This window comes from Melozone crissalis, unplaced genomic scaffold, assembly GCF_028551555.1.
Source record: "Melozone crissalis strain CALT ecotype California unplaced genomic scaffold, PUWL_Pcris_2 ptg000036l_1, whole genome shotgun sequence".
In the NCBI taxonomy this organism is placed as follows: domain Eukaryota; kingdom Metazoa; phylum Chordata; class Aves; order Passeriformes; family Passerellidae; genus Melozone; species Melozone crissalis.
The window spans coordinates 1,981,886-2,000,141 of NW_026535814.1; the positions used below are offsets into that span (position 1 = coordinate 1,981,886).

The window sequence follows — 18,256 nt, forward strand, 5'->3', positions numbered from 1 at the left end:
CCTTTCATCATTCTCTAGCATCTTCTTTGCCTTTCCATGTTTGTTTACATTATTCCCAAATTATCATAACTCAGTACAGATTGATGTAGTGACTAGGGTAATGACATCCGGAGGCATAGAGTATACTAGATTCTGTCTTGGTTTTGCCTGAATACTTCTGTGCTCTATTTATTCCTTCTCTCCTTTACTGGATAAGAAGTAATTTTGATACTTATATGCTCTTAAGTGGGAGAATCTGTCTGTTTGGGGGTGAACACTGACAACATCTGAGTGTTGCCTTTGTTTCTGTCTTGAGGCTCGGGATTTTCTTGGGATAGTGGTGACCATTAAATATGAATTTGATATTAGCTAGAATGATCTGGAATGCTTTAACTAGGATTGGAAATTGTTTCTCCAACAGAGAACTGTTTCTCCACCCTGAGCACTGAATAGCTGTGAATAAAGATGAGCTGCATGTTCGGGTGCCACTGAGAACTTGAATCCAAAATCTGTCATAATCCAATAATAAAACCTGTCAGTTTTGCTGTACAGAGTAAAACAGCAGTGCAGCCCAAGCTGCGTGGAAGACCTGCCAAGGCGCTGGCGGGAGGGGCTGGCTCTATCTCAACTACGGCAGTGCAGAGGCAGTTGCTGGGCTTTGAAAAAATTTTGTCCTCTTCCATCCCACCCCCTTTTGTCTCCACAGCAGTGGGAAGGCAGCAGCAGTCAGGAGAGGGAGGAGAGTGCTGGGCGCTGCTCAGATCAGAGGGAGGAGTAGGAGACGGGAATGCATAATGCGTGAGTGACAGGGGGTGTGCAGGCGGCTGACGGAGTCCAGAAGACGCGGATGTTTCTGTCCCAGGGTCCAGGTACGTTTATTGTCTCTCTCTCTGAGGCAGTAGTTTCTTTGGAAGCATCCAGTATCCGCTGCAGAGATGTTCCCTGTCCAGCCTGGTGTTCCGCAGGCAGCACCTGTTGCGGCAGGGACGGGGTTTTGCAGCGGCAGACGCTGAGCCTGTCGCTCATCCATCCATGAGGGGCTGCTGGAGGGTGACAGTCTGCTAAGGTTTCTGTTGTTCCAGCAGCTTCTCTTTCTGCTCTGCAAAGCCAGGCAGGATGGAGACAGTAGTCTTTCCAATGGAAAATTCTATTCTCAGGGGATGCTATCGGGATGCCGCTCAGTCTGAAGCCGACAATTTTTGACTCTCAAAAAAGAATAAAACATTGACAGTTTAAATTAGGTGAAAATAGAAGGGGAGGAGCTGCCTATGCACTGTGTATTTTAAAGGAGAGTGAGTTGAAAGTAAGAATGAATTTTTCAAGTCATTGTCCAATAAGGAATGAGTTTTAAACATTAATAATTACAATATGACATGTAAGTGATTACAATTAGAAATACTGCTTTTGCTTCTTGCTTTTGATGTGTTGATTCTGTGTAAGACATTGCATAATTCACTCTTGCTAACCCAGATAAAGTTAAGATCAAATGTATATGGAAATGCTTGCCAAAAATCAGTCATTGTTTTTTAATGAGTCTGTAATTGCTTTATAGTACAGATATGAAATAACATGTGATTTAAAAAAATCCTATTCATTATATGGAAGCCAAAAGTGTTTTTGTTTGTTTTTTTTTTTCTTGATAGTACTTATGCGTGTTTTCTAGAATAGATCTTTTAGTTAAGTATTAAGTATTTTGGTACTCAGCCATGAGGGCAGTTTAAGAACTGAAGGTAGAGTGTGATATATTTAGTTTATCTGTCCCTTAAGCCTAGAACAAGCTTCTCCTACTAAACAGAGTTTAGTGTTGAAAGACTGAAAATAACCAGATTCCTGAGGAAATAAAATAATTTGTGGCATAATAGGCTTAAAATTGAAACTGTCAAATGTTTGATAATATAAGAGCTATCACATTTCAAGGGTATACAATTTCTAATTTGTGGTTGTTACTGACATTTATGTTTTTATAGATTTCTAAAGCACAGTTTTGTGCTTTAGCAGTTTTCCAGTACACTTTTGTGTTTAAATAGCTTTAGATGAAGATATCAATTATGTTTACTAAAGTTACCTCTGAAAAAATTAATTGACATCAATAATGGGAGCACATCTTATTAGATTGTCAGCGTTGTCTCTGTCCTGGACACATGAAAATTGATGGGAAACTGTTATCTGTATTTGTGAAGTCTAGTGCTGGGTAGTTTATTTGTGCTATCAGTATTTTTAAGGTTGAAAAACATTGTTGGAGGAATTTAAATTGTTGGTGCTAGTGAATGAGATTGATCCTCATGCATTCAAATTTACTGTGCAATTCTTCCCTGAGAAATTGTTGTAAGCTTTATTTGAAAGAAATTTTCAGAACTGGGTCTAAATCATAGCCTGTGTTAAAATCTCTACTACTCATGGATTTTTATTTAAGTTTATTATCTTCAGTATGTTTTTATTTGCTTTGGAATTCCATTAAAAATAGAGTGCTTAAACCTACAAATGCTTACATGAATATTTTGCTTAGAATGTAACTATGATGACTGAAATTAAAGTATTGGAAAAGTTATGATAGCATCTATTCCTTTAGCTGTGTAACACTAAAAAAGAGTACCACTACAGAGGTCTGTGAGGATCTCATTCATTGGGCAGCAATGATTTATATCAATTTGTGAGAAAAATATTGATGGCTTATAAGTCACCTTTGACATTGTTACACAGCTACCATCGGTGTTCAGAATTGTGACATGGTAACAATAAGGGGATAGTTAATAAGCATGGTTTAAAATTGTCTATGAGCTTAACAGAACTTTAATTTTAGAATGTTTCATTGAAAAATTGGAAAAATATGTTCTTGCATCATACTTTTAAGAAAGGGAAATTTAAAATTTGTCTCAGGTACATCAGAAGTGTTTTAATCCCAGGTGTTTTGAAAAGCATTGGAACAGTAAAATTTATGTATGACTCTTGCTATTATTTGAGACAGAGTATCTGATGCAATTTAGCTAAATTTTATTTCTGAATAATATCAGCCTCTTCCAAGGTGTTCCTGGTATCAGTCAATTTAGTTGTTCACTAAGAAAAACAAAAACGTAGGTAGGCAATAGTAAATAAAAAATATATGCTGAAATTATTTGCTCATGGACTATTAGGCCTTGACCTTCTAAAAATATGATCACATATATAATTATTTTTACATGTGTAATCCTCTTGATCAACTGTAGTCGTTTGTAGAAATTGTGCTTGCATTACAACTCTACAAGACTGGCCAATTATAGTATAGCCAGTATACATATATAACTGTATACAATTATATATAAGAATTATATATATATAAAAAACTGTTATATACACATGAATATATCAGTTCTTTTCCTCTATGGAAATGAGTATATATAGTGTCTAAATGCTTTTCTCAATATATTTTAAGAGTCAGATGCTCTATAGTATCTCCATAATAAAACTGAATTTTAAAAAGGCAATGTCATAGTTCCAAAATTGGAACTATGACAATTGGCATTGTCATAGTTCCAAAAATTCAAGAATTACATCTGTCTAATAGGACTGCCATTACTATTTCTTAAGGAAAGAAAAGAAAAAGACTGACAGGGGAAAACAATATTACCTGCCATTTGTCTTACTCCAGGTGGGCCCACTGTAACATATTTTATTTGGGAAAAAAATACTGAATAACAAATATTTTTGCAAATTTCTGCAAACTCTCACTTGCTTAAGTCACTTTCTCAGTGGATAATATCACTGGGAAGTACTTTGTGTAAATAAACACTTCCAAGATCTAGCTTACTTTGTATATGAGAACTTGAGGCAGTTTTCAGATAGAATTTTCAAGCTATAAGTCTGAAATATGAAAAAAATGCTTAATAGATTGGCCTATGAGTATTTCCTATAAAACTAAAGTTCTTGAATTTTCTTGTACTGAAACAATTTGAAAATCCAAACCAAGGTTGTAGTTAAGATAAGTATGCTGGTTCTTACTGAAACAAGCATATTTGACAGACTAAATTTATCTGGTGAAATTAAACAACCGAGAGGATGCTTTGCATGTTTATCAGAGCTTTTGTATTTGTGGATTATTTTAATCAGGACAGAATTTTCTCAAGAATGTAACAGCAATATGTATTTGTCCTATACAATGATATTTTTGTTGATCTAATCTTGTATAAATTCATTAATTAGAAAAATGAATATGACTCTCATTTTCTGATGGCAAAAGAAACTTCTCAGTCACTTATCTTGGGCTAGTCCTATATGTTACTGCTCTGAATTGTTTCAAGCTTTACTTCATTAGGGATTTAACATGGCCTTAATTCAGCCATCTGTTACGGGTTTGGCAGGCCAACAGATCTGAGGTTTTGGTAAGAGCTTTAGAAATTTCCCACATTTTTAAAGGTTAGGAAGAGAGCTACCTTTATGAATAGATTTTGAAGAATTCTCAGCAAGACAATGGTGCAGAAGTGGGGTAAAAAATGCTTGTCATTCTCTGAAGCTCAGGGTCCTCTGTCTGCCTTTAGCTTTGCTGAAAGGCAATTAGCATTTCAACTAGCCAATTTGGTTACATGCAATGAAGTATGTGGGTTTGTAATTTGCTGCTTTTGGCTTGGTGCTGTTGAGAACTAGCTTTGTGTAATCCTCTCAAAGCACCTTTCTTTCCTGCATAGTTATTGTTACTGGTCTTAAATAACTAATCAACAAAGAGGTTTCCTTGTCTTGGACTGCAGGGTGCCTTAGAAGAATGAAAAGAAATACCCAGTTAATAAGGGAATTATTCTAATTATTAAATAGTGATTAATAAATTGTGACATGGGTTAAAAGGTTTAGAAAGTCAGGCAAAGTAGAATACATGATAAAAGTAGTGTAAGTTTGGATCCAAACAAATTTTGCTTAAGGGTTCTCTTCTCTGAGAAATAAATACTTTATTATGTATTTATTAGATACATATTTAGATAATTTAGATAATCGTGATTTATCTAAAAACAAATTGCCTGGATTTAAGGGATAAATACATAGTATAGATTAGAGTGAGGGCCCCACACTAATCATCTTTACAAATTACACTAATGTGTTTTTACTTCTACAGAAAGAAGTCTTTGGGAGACTTTGTAACACACAGATTCTTTAATTTGTTGCAATCTAATGAAAAATTATTACATTTTACTGTAGAAAAGAAGCTTGTTTTATATATGCCTTAATTTCTTGTATCAAATAATATGATACTTGTATCAAATAATATGATACTTTTATGAACTCAAGAAAATCTCGCTGATTCAATTCTTGTAATAATTAGGGAACACATTAAAAATTCCGTTTGGTTCATATATGTGTATTAAATTGTGAGAACCCATTATGGATAGCAACAATTCTGTCAGTGTACCTGAAACAATGCCATCTAATCCTTGCTGTGAGGTTTAATTTTGCTATTCCGTACCCTAAAGTTTTGGTGTTTTTTCTTGCAATAAAATTATGTATAAAGTATGTATAATTATGCTTCTATTTTTAGTTTGAAATATGAAAAAAATAACCACTGTACTGCAGAAACTCATGATTTCTTTTTCTGTTATATGCTATTCATTCAGGCCATGGAACTTCCTTCACAGCAGATAGTAGGTGTTTGAAACTGTGATGGTTTTGTCCTCAGCTGCCAACATATGTTCTCAGCATTTGTTATGTCAGAGCATGGAGGATGTGCAAGAAACCTCCAAAGTTCAGATCCAAATGGAAATTATTGTGAAGTTTAAGATCTCTACTGAAGTATAATAAATGGCTGATTTGCCATGAAGCCAGCAGACCTTCATCAGCTGGATTTCTGGTTCCATATGTGTTAAGAGTCTGATCCTGTGGCATGCTCAATCATGCAGTTACTCCTACAAATATGAGCTGGGAGTACTAGGCATCTTAGTGCAGGGCTTGCTTGGTTTTGATTTAGTTTGGTAGTTGGTTTTTTGTTTGTTGTGTTTTTTAAATCCCCTTGCTTTTTGGTGCAAAAACCAGTTTAAGAGAGCGTATAAGGGCTTACTTATGTAATTATTTGTCTGAAGTTAAAGTTACTTGGTGCAAAAGTTACTAGATGCAAAGTTACTAGGTAAAAAGCTAGCCCTGGTTCTGGAATACCTGGTAAATTAATTTCTGTTTGTGGAAGATGTCTGCTGTGTTCATTAGAACTATATGGGTGTAAGATGTTTTCCAGTGTGATGCTGAAAAATATATATTTACCTTTTACTTTAACTTGTACTATATGTAGGAATGTTCAAAAACAATGTCTTGCTTTTCACAGTATGTAGTTAAACCTATATATTAATAGATTCTTGTCAATTGTGTGACATAAATTGAAAGTTATGCAGATGAATTCAGTGTGCTTCATCATTAAGCAAATTCAGATCTCTACTGGTGTATTTTTAAACATTGTTAATTGGCGGATTTCAGCCAAAGTGTATTTACAATAAGAGAGATCAGACTCTAATCTCTGTTCTAAATTTAAAATCACCTTAATAGCTCCAAGTTGTTGCACTGGAGGTAGTGTGGGTAAAAATAATCCAGATTTTATAGCTAGTCAAAATTATTTCTTGGTTCTCTGTTTGACATGAAAATGATAAGGTAGTTGCAGATTTTTGTAGAAGATTTTTGTTTCCTCTGCTTGCTGCTAGAAGTGCTGGATTCTGCACTGCATGAGAGTTTTGCCCTTTATTCGCTGCTCAGAATTAGAGCAAGTGGTTACATCAGAAAATCTCTGACATTGCTGGGCAAAAGAGATAGCATTTGGTTCTTCATTGATGATTATTTGTTTTAGAACATAAAAATTAGGAACACAGTTTAGATCTACTCCAGGTCTTCTGAGAAAATGTAAAGAAATAGCCAGAAAACTTGCAAGGGGTACTCTGGACTTCTTACACTTTTTAACTCTGAGCGACCTCACACAACAGGCTGAGATGATCTGGAATTCTCCTTATGCTTCTGTCTTGGCCTCACCTTTACTGCTTTACGTATTGGTTCCTGGCTGTAAAGATAAATGTACCTTCCTGACTAGTAAATATAAAAATAGTGGCAGTCAAGTTAAGTATGCTTTTTTCCTTAGCATAAGATGTCTGTTTTGAAGGATGCATGCCTTTTCTAAGAAAGGGCGATTGAATGAGCAAGAATTATCATATGAGGATTTTCAGGTTACATTAAATTTGCCATTCCCAGTAATACCTATGGTAATAGATAACATGATTTAAGAAAAAAATCCTGCAAACATTAGAAAGAAAGTGGTCAGGGGGATAATTGACTGATGGCAGTGTCATTAATTTCAAATGCAGATAAATCTTTTTAGCACCTGATGTTCATTGATACTGTTCTGTCAAGGCAGCAGTAGTGACTAGGGAAGCAGGCAACTGAGACCAAAAACTTCAGTGTAGTGAAAGTGGATCAAGTGGTTTTTAGCACCTAGTAGTGCTAAAAATTTGTGCATTGGTTAGCACTTTCCTGTGTTAGTAATAAGAAGGGGAATGTCAGGTATCTGGCATGCCTTTGTAGTAAAGAGAAAGACAGGAAAACATGCAGAAGAATGGAACACTGAAGAATGTTCTTGGAAACTGGTGAGATAGACTCTGCAACTATTAGCATGGTCCAGAGATGCACACGAAGTCAGTGTAATTCTAATTTTTTATTCACTTTGAAGCAGGTTGAGGGCAAAAAGGGGATATAGGTGGATATTGTTTTGGAATAACACCTTTTGAAAACTCTCTTTTGCAATATATATGAGAGTGAGAGACTTATTCCACATCTAAACAAAAAGCCCAAACCAAAGAAGGAAGAACAGCCAGCAGAGCAGGTTTGAGTAATGTCTGCTATCCCTATGCTGGTTTTTGTTGTGTCCTGTTTTTTCATATGTGTGAACTGTGGGAACTTTGAGGCAAGGAAAAAACAAGTCTGAAATAAAATATTTCTCCTTTAATTTGGAGCCTTGACAACATAAAAAGGAGAAGCTTAGTAAATCAAAGTTTTTATAATCCCTGTTGCTTTCCCAGGTTACTCTCCAATACTGTTGTATATGTCAAGAGTTTCTGAGAATGGCTAAAATAAAAGAATGCTGTAAATATGGATGGTTTCAATATGTTTCTACAGCAGGTGCAGCAGTGGCAATGACCTTGTGAAACTTCTTGCTCTATGCTGTTCCTGTGTCCTACAGAGAATTGCCACTTCATGTATGAAAGAGCACATGTATCTGTCCTCTATTGTATTCAGCCAAAGATGCTGCTGGGTGCTGACATCTCTGCTGTGAATAGACTTCTTTCTGGCAGCCATTGATAGTTGTAATGCTGTACTCCATGCGAAGTACGAGGCATGCCAGTTTTTTAATTTTCAGCTTGGCTGGGTATTTGTAATCATGGGAAGTAAACGAGGGCAGGCAGTGAAAAGTGGACTTACTCTTGCTTGTCTGTGGGCTTTAGCAATATATAGTGAGTTGTTTAATGATGGGCAAGTGGTAAATCAGGTTGTAGCTGCTGGATGGGAATGCTGCTTCTTCAGCTCATTGCTTCTCCTGTGAACAGCAGTGACAAACTCTGAGGTAAAGAGTATTTAATCCCTTGTTCCATCTGCTACTTTGTTCATGAACTCTCTTTCTTTTGCCACTTCCCATTTTCTGTCCAGCATTTTATGCTTATTTCGTTTCAGATTTTTAATCTGGAGCAGCCCTTTCATTTCCCTTCTTGGTCTCTCCATGTTCCATTGGGCTGTAGATTCCCTCACACTTCAAAGAAAAAAGCCAGGAGCTCTTTTCATTCTTAAGGGTTTAGTTTATTAAGCACAGAAGCTGGTGTAAAAATCTGCTGAAAAGACCATTCATTCCTTATAAACCTTAAAGTCTTCATCTGAAATTTGTTCCAGAAACTGACTGGGAACAGCAAGCTAATCCTGGTGATTCACCAGTTTCATAAGCGTTCCTTGGACAACAGATTGAAATGCTATTCCTTATATAAACTGTGACAGTATTGTGGATATTATTGTGTGGAATCAGTATATGATTTGTTCGATTCTACACTAATATTTTGTATTTCAGTGGAAAATTCAAATTTGCTTCAAAAAGTGTCCTAAGATGCATACTAAAAGAAAGTGTTAGGGATCATGACTCAGAATTCTGAGTTAGATTTCTTTACTTTTTAAAAACGATATGGTTCAAGAATGAGATGTTTTTTAAATCCTTTAATACCATTAAAATGTCTAGATTATTATTTGAAAGGTATGGTTTGGTTTTGATGCCCAAAAATTTTATTGTGAATCACTTAGAAACATCATCTAGGCCTCAGTACCTAGCATTGTTTGGAACTACCACTCGTACTACAAATGATTGTTTGAAATGGCTTAAGTGAGAGCATGACAACAATATAGTTAATCAATTGAACATACTCTAAGGATGTGTGATGTTCTATTGCTTGTAGTTGTTATAAAAACATTGCAATGACTTTGGCTTGTTAATCTAATTTAACTAGAATATGTCAATATCCTGGATGGAGAGAAATTAACTCAATACTATTTAGTTGAAACAGAGGGGAGTACTTGGTCACCAAATGCATGGTTTACCAAAACTTAGCAGTGAACAAGGACTAGAGTTTCATCTTAATTTAAAAAGCAAGTTACAAATTAGGGTCACCAGTGGTTTGATGAAGTGAGGGAAGTAAGAAAGAGTCTTGTAACCCATGATCTTGCAAAGGCTTCTGCTGAACTTTATGCAATATAATTAATAAAAACCAAATTGTATTCTCACATGAATTAATGTAGTGTATAAAGTAAGTTCATTTTTAATTAAGTAAAATACTGGGACCTATAATATGTCTTCAGCTATTTGAATAAATTAGTCTTAGTCTTAGTGTATGATTTTTTATTATATTACATTGTATGAATTTAAAAAGAAATCACGATTTTAAAAGTGTAGTTTATATAAATAGAGTAAAAACTACTTCTGGTGGACTGTGCAAAGTAAATCTTAGTACAAATAACGTAACAAGGGAGGATACACACCAGTTGAATAATTGATGGTATGATTGTGAAACTTCTCTTGTTCCACAGGAGTAATCCTATAGTTTTAGAATGCTCTCTAGTAGAAGTAATAGAATTCAAGTAATTCTAAACTTCGTAATCTTGCCCTCAAGGATCATGTTTTCAGTATTATTTACTAGAAGCATGTACCGTGGGAAGGTATTGGTGAAGTCTATGACAAGGTAACAGCTGAAGCTAAAAGGTCAACAAATTCCTCAGTTTAGGATGGATGGTGCCTGCTTCTGCAGAGTGTCTGAGACTTGGATAACTCTTTTCTTTCCTGCTGGAAGGGATTTTTTGTTTGTTTGTTTTTTCAGAACAGTTCCACATAAAGCTAGGAAAAAAACCCTTGGAAGTGCTGACAATTTTAAATTCTGGGGGGCTTTTATATATATATATTTATATTTATGTCTTATCTTTGCTTCCCACCTTAAGTTTTTGCTGCACTAGAATTACTGAATGGATAGATATGTGAGAATTAAGCATTGGTTCTGTTGTTCTGTTACATACTGAATTCTCAGTAAGAGCCATAGATATCTTGAAGTACTGTGTTCCTGGTAATAGAAACTTAGAGTAGTGTGAAGCTATGCAGCAAAAGCATTGCTGTGTGACATTTTTTTCAGAAATAATCAGACATAATTGTTTGAGTGGTGGGTGTGAAAAGTGGGGGGTGAAAAGAGTAGCTGTTTTACTAGAGAAAATAGTCCTGATTTTTTGCTCTTTTTTTTTGTTTTGTTTCACTGTTCCCTCTGTGATGTTCAACAGATCTAGATGAATTTATTGTTACAGGTAATTAAAATCTACTAACTTTGTCAATCCACCAGACTTTGCTTGGAGGTCCTCTGGAAAACATTGGGGGTTTTCTTGACTATACTTCCAATTTGTACATAGTTAAGAAGCCGTGTCTGTGGATCTCTTTGTTCTTTAGCTTGCCTGGAAGCATTTTAATTCAAGTCCTCACAACATAAAATTTATCCTTGCCCACACAGAATTTGTTGAAAGATGAATCAGACTTGAAATCTTTCTGAAGCTGCATTAGTTTAAGTGGTCTGAAGGCTATCTTATTATCTGTTCAGTCCAGGATTAAAACTATCTGACTGCAAACATAAATCATTCAGGGTATGTGCTGGACCTCAGCTCTGATTCAAATTTGACACATATTTTACAAAAATGTGTTTTAATGTAGGGATGACATTTGCCGCTTTAGTGATGATTTATGATTAAATATTCATAACTGACACTCAGATAATGAGAGCAAACTGCTTTGCAAACATGCCCAATCTTAATGTTATTAATATGCAAATATTAGTGTAATATGTTAGGCACAGTTTATACAACTGCAATTGACCAGATTTTTCTGGTAATTGTAACACTTGAAAGGATGATTTTAAGCAAATTGACATTTTATTTAAATATTTAGTTACACAAATACTGCTGGTACCTTTTGTACAGAAATTTTAAGGCGTAATAGGGTAAAACGGTGATTAGAGATTAAAAGAAGCTTGGTGGGGGAGCTAATTCAATTAAAGTTTGATGTTGTAATGCATTTTGATGTTTAGAGCACAACTTTGTTCTCTTGTTTTTTTCCAAAACCTCTAAGGTCCTTATGATAGCAATCTGCCCTATCCAGCATCCACGTTCTCAGTTCTGGTCAGCACTGTGCAATATAAGCCTCTGCAGAACAATGCAATAATTTGAAATTTGTTGTGCCAGACTCTTTTAAAAGTTTTTCTTTTACAGTATCACACTTTCACAGATGACTTCCCTGGGACTTAAAATTGAATTTTACATCACAAAACTAGACTCTGGTGTAAGAGAAATTGATAATGTAAAAGAAAACATTGGTTTTAAGTTTGCATAAGCTAACAGAAAATAATAGATGTTGTGCAGAAACAAATGAAAATCAAAGTCTGCCTTTATAAAGATTGCAATGGCCAAGTAGCACAGCTTTTCTCCAGGACAGGAGCACATGAAAGGATCATGGGATAAGACTCAAATACATATTCAAATGCATGAGGATATTTCACGATGAATAAGATGTCAGAAAATTATCTGTGAGATGACTGCAAGTATCCAACCCTCCACCATTCCTGTAATTTTTTGTGTGTTTTTAAAGAATCTAGAGAGCAAAGAAAGTGAAAATTGAACTGTCAACCTTGAAGTTAATTATTGTTGATTGAAAATTAAAACAGTTTTGGTAATGTAAAAAAAAAATTGTTTCTTAAAAGAAGCTCTTTATTCCTCCACTGGATGAAGTTGATAAGTACTGTATAGAAAATCACTAAATGAAAATTATAAAAGTAGAATTAGATACATATGATATTTACATTTTATGACTTGGTTGTAGAGGAGGCCTCTGCATGTTTTTATCTCATTCAGACACTCACAAAATGATCATGGTATGTGAAGATTTGAGAGGGACCAACTGCATTGGTAAGGTCAACCACAAATGCTTTATGTATTTTAGATTTACAATTTATTTTAATATCTTTTTTCTACAGGGATGCCCTCTGCTTCTTTATTAGTTTATGTGCTTTTAACATTACTCGTTCATTTCACATCTGGAGAATCAGAAGTGAAATTCAGTGGACAAACAGAATTTGTAGTCAATGAAACAAGTACGACTGTTATACGCCTTGTAATTGAAAGGACAGGGAAGCCTGCTAACATCACAGCAATTGTGTCGGTAAGAAACCATGGCAGTTATGTTCTCAGTAACTGTGGATAACTTTTTAAAGTGCCTTTTGGGACTCAGATACATGGAGAGTTCTGAGTGTGGCTGATAAGAGAGACAAGCGAGAGTGACAAAAACCTCTTTGTTTCTTCTCCTCTGAACTTCTAATTTCACTCTTCTGAGAGGAAGAATAGTCTTTTTCACAATGGTTCTTTCAAGACTTTAGGTTCTATGAAGGATGATTCAGGTGTGCTGGCTATGCTGGTTCAGAGGCTTCTCTCCAGTTAGTCTCAGTGCCCTACTGTAAACTTAGTCTACACCCTTTGCTGTTTTTACATGACTGCCTTTGTAATCTCTCCTCTAAACACCTAACTCACAGTAGAATTAGGGGAATTTTCTTATGTTGACTGAGATGAAAGGAGGGAAATTGTTTTTAGAAGACTTAATCTCACCAATTTTCATGATCAAATTGTTAATCTAGGTTGAGTGCCTAGGCTCCTTCCAGTTCTTAGAATGGAAGGCAGAGGGCAGTTACATCCTAAGGTAACTTTAATTCATGTAGAGTATTATGAGATGTATCGATCTATGCTTCCTGTAGAGGCATAGCTTTTCCAATAAAAAAATCTTTTCATATGTTACGTTATCCAAAAGATCCCAAATTGCAGGGAAGGAAGTCATAAATAGTTCTGAAGAAAGTGTTCTCTTCATATTGTTTCTTTTTTTCACCTTTTTACTCAGCATGAATAAAATGGGTTATTATCTATGTACCTTCTGTCCAGAAATTAACTCTATGACAGCAGGGGAAAGAACTCTGTGCAGCAGGAAGACTTAGTGCAGCAAAGAGGGAATGAAGTCTGTTTGAATGAGTCTAGAATGGTAATGTAGAACATTGAAGAAGGAAATCACATTTGTTGTGTGTTTATTACAGATTGATGGAGAAAACACAGGAGACTTTTTTGACACATATGCAGCTGCATTTATACCCGATACAGAAACAAACCGAACAGTGTATATATCTGTCTGTGATGATGATCTTCCAGAGGCTGATGAAACATTCACATTTCACTTGACATTACTGGTAAGTTTCAATTTTTCAGTGCATCTATTCCACAGAAAACAGTGGATAATCTGGTATAGGTGAAAGATATTTCATTCATTTGCTGTAAGCCACAGATTACAGTGTGGTTTTACTGCTTGTGAACAGTAGTAGGTAAGAGCTAAAATCTGCAATCCAAGCAGGATGATGCTTATTGCTCTTCAGAAAGTTTGCATTTCTGTGGATATCACTTTGTCATGTTGCTGCACCTGACACTTGAGCAGGCATTGCATTCAGCTGTGGACATTTGAAGGCATACTGAGCCCAGAAGAGTTAGATTGTGAAGACAGAGCCTTTCCTGTTTTCTTGCCTAGAATGTGCATGGAGGAGAGGGTGGAAATCACAGAAAAAGAGGATGACTTCCAGCCCTCTAGAAGCAGAGGTTAAATATGATTTATATAAACCCAAACAATTTATTTTATAAATATTTACCAATTAATTTCTTCATATTGTTCTGTCTCACAGGAGTTATGCTACAAGAGAGGGGTTTACATTCATGTATTTTTAGCTAACAGTTCATGACTAAGTAAGATGTAAATTCCATAAAAATATCTTCTATTTCATTGCCAATATTACACATCTATGGGGATGTTTGCAGTGAATGTAAAAATGCATATTTTCCCTTCCTTCTTACTTAGATTTATAAATCTAGCTCATTTTTGAAATACTATAAAGACTTACTTCTTATAGTTGCTGTCCCAGTAAATCCTTTAGCTGGTATCCCACTATAATAGCTTCAAACTTTTAGCTTTATACAAATGTTAGGGGAAAAAGAACAAGTTTGCAATTCCTGGCAGTGTTAGATGCTTCGTGTATGGTTCTCTATTGATATGCTGATACTAATTGCTTAACTATTGTTAATCACTTGCAGTTTGTTTCAAGCACTTTATTGTTGACTGTTTACAGTGTATTTTCACAGTAATTAGGAATGACCTTAGTGAGTCTATTGCTTTAAATAATTGTCATTGTGATATATAATAAAAGGACATACATTTTTTGTAAGCTAATATTAACTCTTAAGAGACAGTAACATTAAAATGTTTTTTTTTTCTGTTACCCTAGTTAATATTTTTTTTTGGTTTTGATTGTAGAAACCATCTCCATGGATAAAGCTTGGCACTCCCAACTCTGTCACAGTAACAATCTTATCAAATGACAATGCCTTTGGAATAATTTCTTTTAACATGGTATGACTTTCTGTATCGTATATCTTTGAACATTTTAGTAAACATAATGGTGAAATTGTCAAAGATGGTGGTTAGTTATTCACCCAAATCCCTTGAAGACAGATTCTGAGTTACATCTCTGAAAACATCTCTTGAGATAATTCATACATATGTATGCAATTCATACATATACACAGCTTTAATATTTCTGTATGCTTTCAGTGTTGAAATGTTGCCTGTGATCCTCAAACTTGAATGAATATCTGTGTTGCTCATCTAAATATAAACCTTTTAGAAATTGTTCAGCCCCTCAGTGTACTGTAGAGGAAATGAGGACTAATATCATGGGAAAGTTAAAGAGGTGACTTGGGAATTTTAAGAATATATACCTTTTTCCCCATCTTAAGTGGGCAATTTTATAGTTAACTTTATTTTGCTGTAAGAGCAGCAGTCATGATCTATGCATAATGTAATACCTTCTAGGGATAAGAGCGGTGTGACTCTAGTGATATGAAGGATATTTGCAATAATACAAAGTCTGTGTTAGCAGAAAGGGAAACTCTGCTTTATTGCTGGCATTGGGGCAATAAACTTTTTAGAAGACTTTCTTGAAAAAATCCAATATGAATAATTTTTAGCACCATAGTATTAATCCATGCTGCTCCCTGAAGTGTTCTAAGTCTTTGAAATCTCTCAGCTATAACAGTTTGATAGACAGAGTCCATCATATAGTTATCTAACAAATGAGATTTTAATGGAGAAAACCGTTGTATTATTCTTGTTATCATATTTCTAAAGTCCCATACCTCCTCAGTGTTTTCTCATGGCTGCAGATCTTCACAGCACAGACTCCTGCATGCTGTTCCTTCTTAGGGCTCCCTCAAGGCTCTCCCTGACCAGCCAGCCCACCCCCTTTTATCCCAGTTATCTTCACGAGCCACGGCTGCCGCCCAGTCAAGGACATCACAGCTGCAGCCCATTTAGAACAACTAGGGTTGGGGCAAGGCCTATATACAGATATTCAAATACAATACAGATATTTTACTAGGACTCCTACTATAGAAAGGTATTTTTAATAGGATTGGGAACTCCTGTAAATATGACCAGTACTCATATGCCAGTGCTTACTTAGTGTATCATAACTAAACTCATTTACAAAAAAAAAACCAACCACCAACAAAAGCCAAGAAAACCCACTCAACGTACATTATGATAATTTTTTTATCTCAAACCGTTCAAGCTTTCTATTAGCTGAACTAATTGGTTGCTAGGAAATGTATGGCATCAGCAGACTGGTTTGCAGATTGGATTAACTTGTCTGTGGGAGTTTGGTATTTCTATGGTAACAATTTCTTCTGTCTGCTGTGATGTTTGATCTGTGCCTGATTGCCTGTCCCTTTTCTTCCTCATTAGTCTGCCTTTATCACAGTGAATGAGCCTAGGGGCAGAAATGAACTTGTTCCTCTCACTCTAATCAGGGAGAGAGGAACCTACGGGACAGTCATTGTAAGTTTTGAGGTGAGTTTATCAAAAAAGCATCTTACATCTTACCTTTTACTATTAGATGAAGCTGCGAGGCCATAATCATAACTTATATAAGTGTTTATTAAAGTGGAAGGACTAAATAGCTAATTCTGTTTTATAAAATGGGAAGTTACTACTTTTCAAATGGAAAATATTGCAATTATCTAACTGCTTAATTTAGGACAAATGAAAATATATTAAAAAATGAGTATTATCTGTATTTTAGGAAGATACTTGAAGCAGCATTTTTTGGTATTGTTAGCAAACAATGTCTGAGTGTGCAAAAAATGTCTTGTATATTTTTCAAAGTTTATAAACACCTGACTTTTTTCAAGGTGCCTTTGCCACCTTCATGTAAATTTAGAGCTCAATATTAAGTGAATTTCTGTATCTGTAAGATTGCAGTTTGAATTCCCAGACATTTAAACCTTTCAAAATCATTACTTGAATATTTAGGCCATTACTCATATACTTTATGTGAATTACTGACTCTATTGTGAGAGGGGGGATTTTGTTTTTCCTTGTCTGGTTCTGATTTTATTACATTCTTTAAAATTACAGGTAATTCTTTTTCATATCAAAATTCCTTTATCAATTGTCATCAAAGATTTAATCTAGATGTGCCAAAATCTCAAAAGATTTGTAGTGGATGTTCTTGCAAGCTAAATACAGCATGTATAGATAATGTTGAGAGATTCTTATGTTATTTATTGCAGATATATTTGTTTTTAGTCCAATAAATTCTGCTCTCTGCAAAATTTGTCAGGTAATCTCAAAATGTAGTTTATATACGTATGTTGAAAAAAATTTACAAGATTTTCTAAAACAAAATCCTAATATATTGCCTCTATGGGTCTTACTATTTTTTCAGGCTTTAGTATTAAGTGTAATTTCCTTAGTATCACAAGTCAAGATAGAAAAGTCACAAAATGAGTAATTGCTATTATCTTGTCTTGAAACTGATTAGAAAATGCTAGTTAAATTAAAAGAGAAGGACTATCCTTTTTTTTATTTAAAAGAGTCAGTTATGCATCAGTAGATACCAAAGAGTTCTCAAAAGGCCTGTATGGAAGTAGTTTTCTTTCTCTGGCAATACATAATTTCTACAGAGTGCCTACTCTGATTTACTCCATCTTCTGAAAAAGAGTAGATTTTCACAACTGAATGTGTGAACATACGATTGGGAGTGAATAAATAGCAATTTCTTATACATTTCACACGCTATATATTGACTATTGTCCTGGATTTTCATGCATGCTCTATATATTCTTTACAATAAAAACCAATTATTTGCAGGTAGAAGATGGACCAAACCCAGCTGAAGAAGACTTCAGTCCAGCCAGGGGAAATATTACATTTACCCCTGGGAGATCAGTGTTGATTTATAATTTAACAGTACTTGACGATCAGGTAAAAACAAACTGACAATTTTTGGTTTGGATGTATAGATTGACTGTTGTTCTGGAGGGACTTTGTATCTTATGTTATTAAAATGCTTGGCTTAAACAGGGCTACAAGTCCTTCTGCTTCATAAAGTGATGTTCAGTTTTGTCTGTGTAGGCTATAATTTTATCTTTTCAATGTTGCCTCTGTATTTCTCATCAATTAATATGTTTAGTTTCTGAATATACCCTGACTGCTCTGACTAGATCTGTTAGGTGCTGTACAGTGAAAGTATAAATGATCAAGAAAGCTTTATATTTTTATTCAGATGGAATAGTGAGGTTCTTGTATTGTCAAGGATGATGTTTTTTAACTACATAGAGGTTCATCTATTAGACTGACATTTCTGTATTTAACTTT

At 34.9% G+C, this 18,256-nt stretch overlaps 1 protein-coding gene across 1 annotated transcript in view; it reads left to right on the forward strand.

Moving 5' to 3' along the window:
- The first annotated feature begins 731 nt into the window (after window positions 1-731).
- Window positions 732-18,256, forward strand: part of ADGRV1 (adhesion G protein-coupled receptor V1) — a 271,123-nt gene continuing 253,598 nt past the window's right edge. The window contains exons 1-6 of the mRNA XM_054283215.1: window positions 732-848; window positions 12,495-12,679; window positions 13,596-13,745; window positions 14,855-14,950; window positions 16,343-16,447; window positions 17,750-17,863. Of these exons, the coding sequence (XP_054139190.1) occupies window positions 827-848; window positions 12,495-12,679; window positions 13,596-13,745; window positions 14,855-14,950; window positions 16,343-16,447; window positions 17,750-17,863 (672 nt within the window). The 5' untranslated portion in view covers window positions 732-826. The remainder of the gene's footprint in view (window positions 849-12,494; window positions 12,680-13,595; window positions 13,746-14,854; window positions 14,951-16,342; window positions 16,448-17,749; window positions 17,864-18,256) is intronic.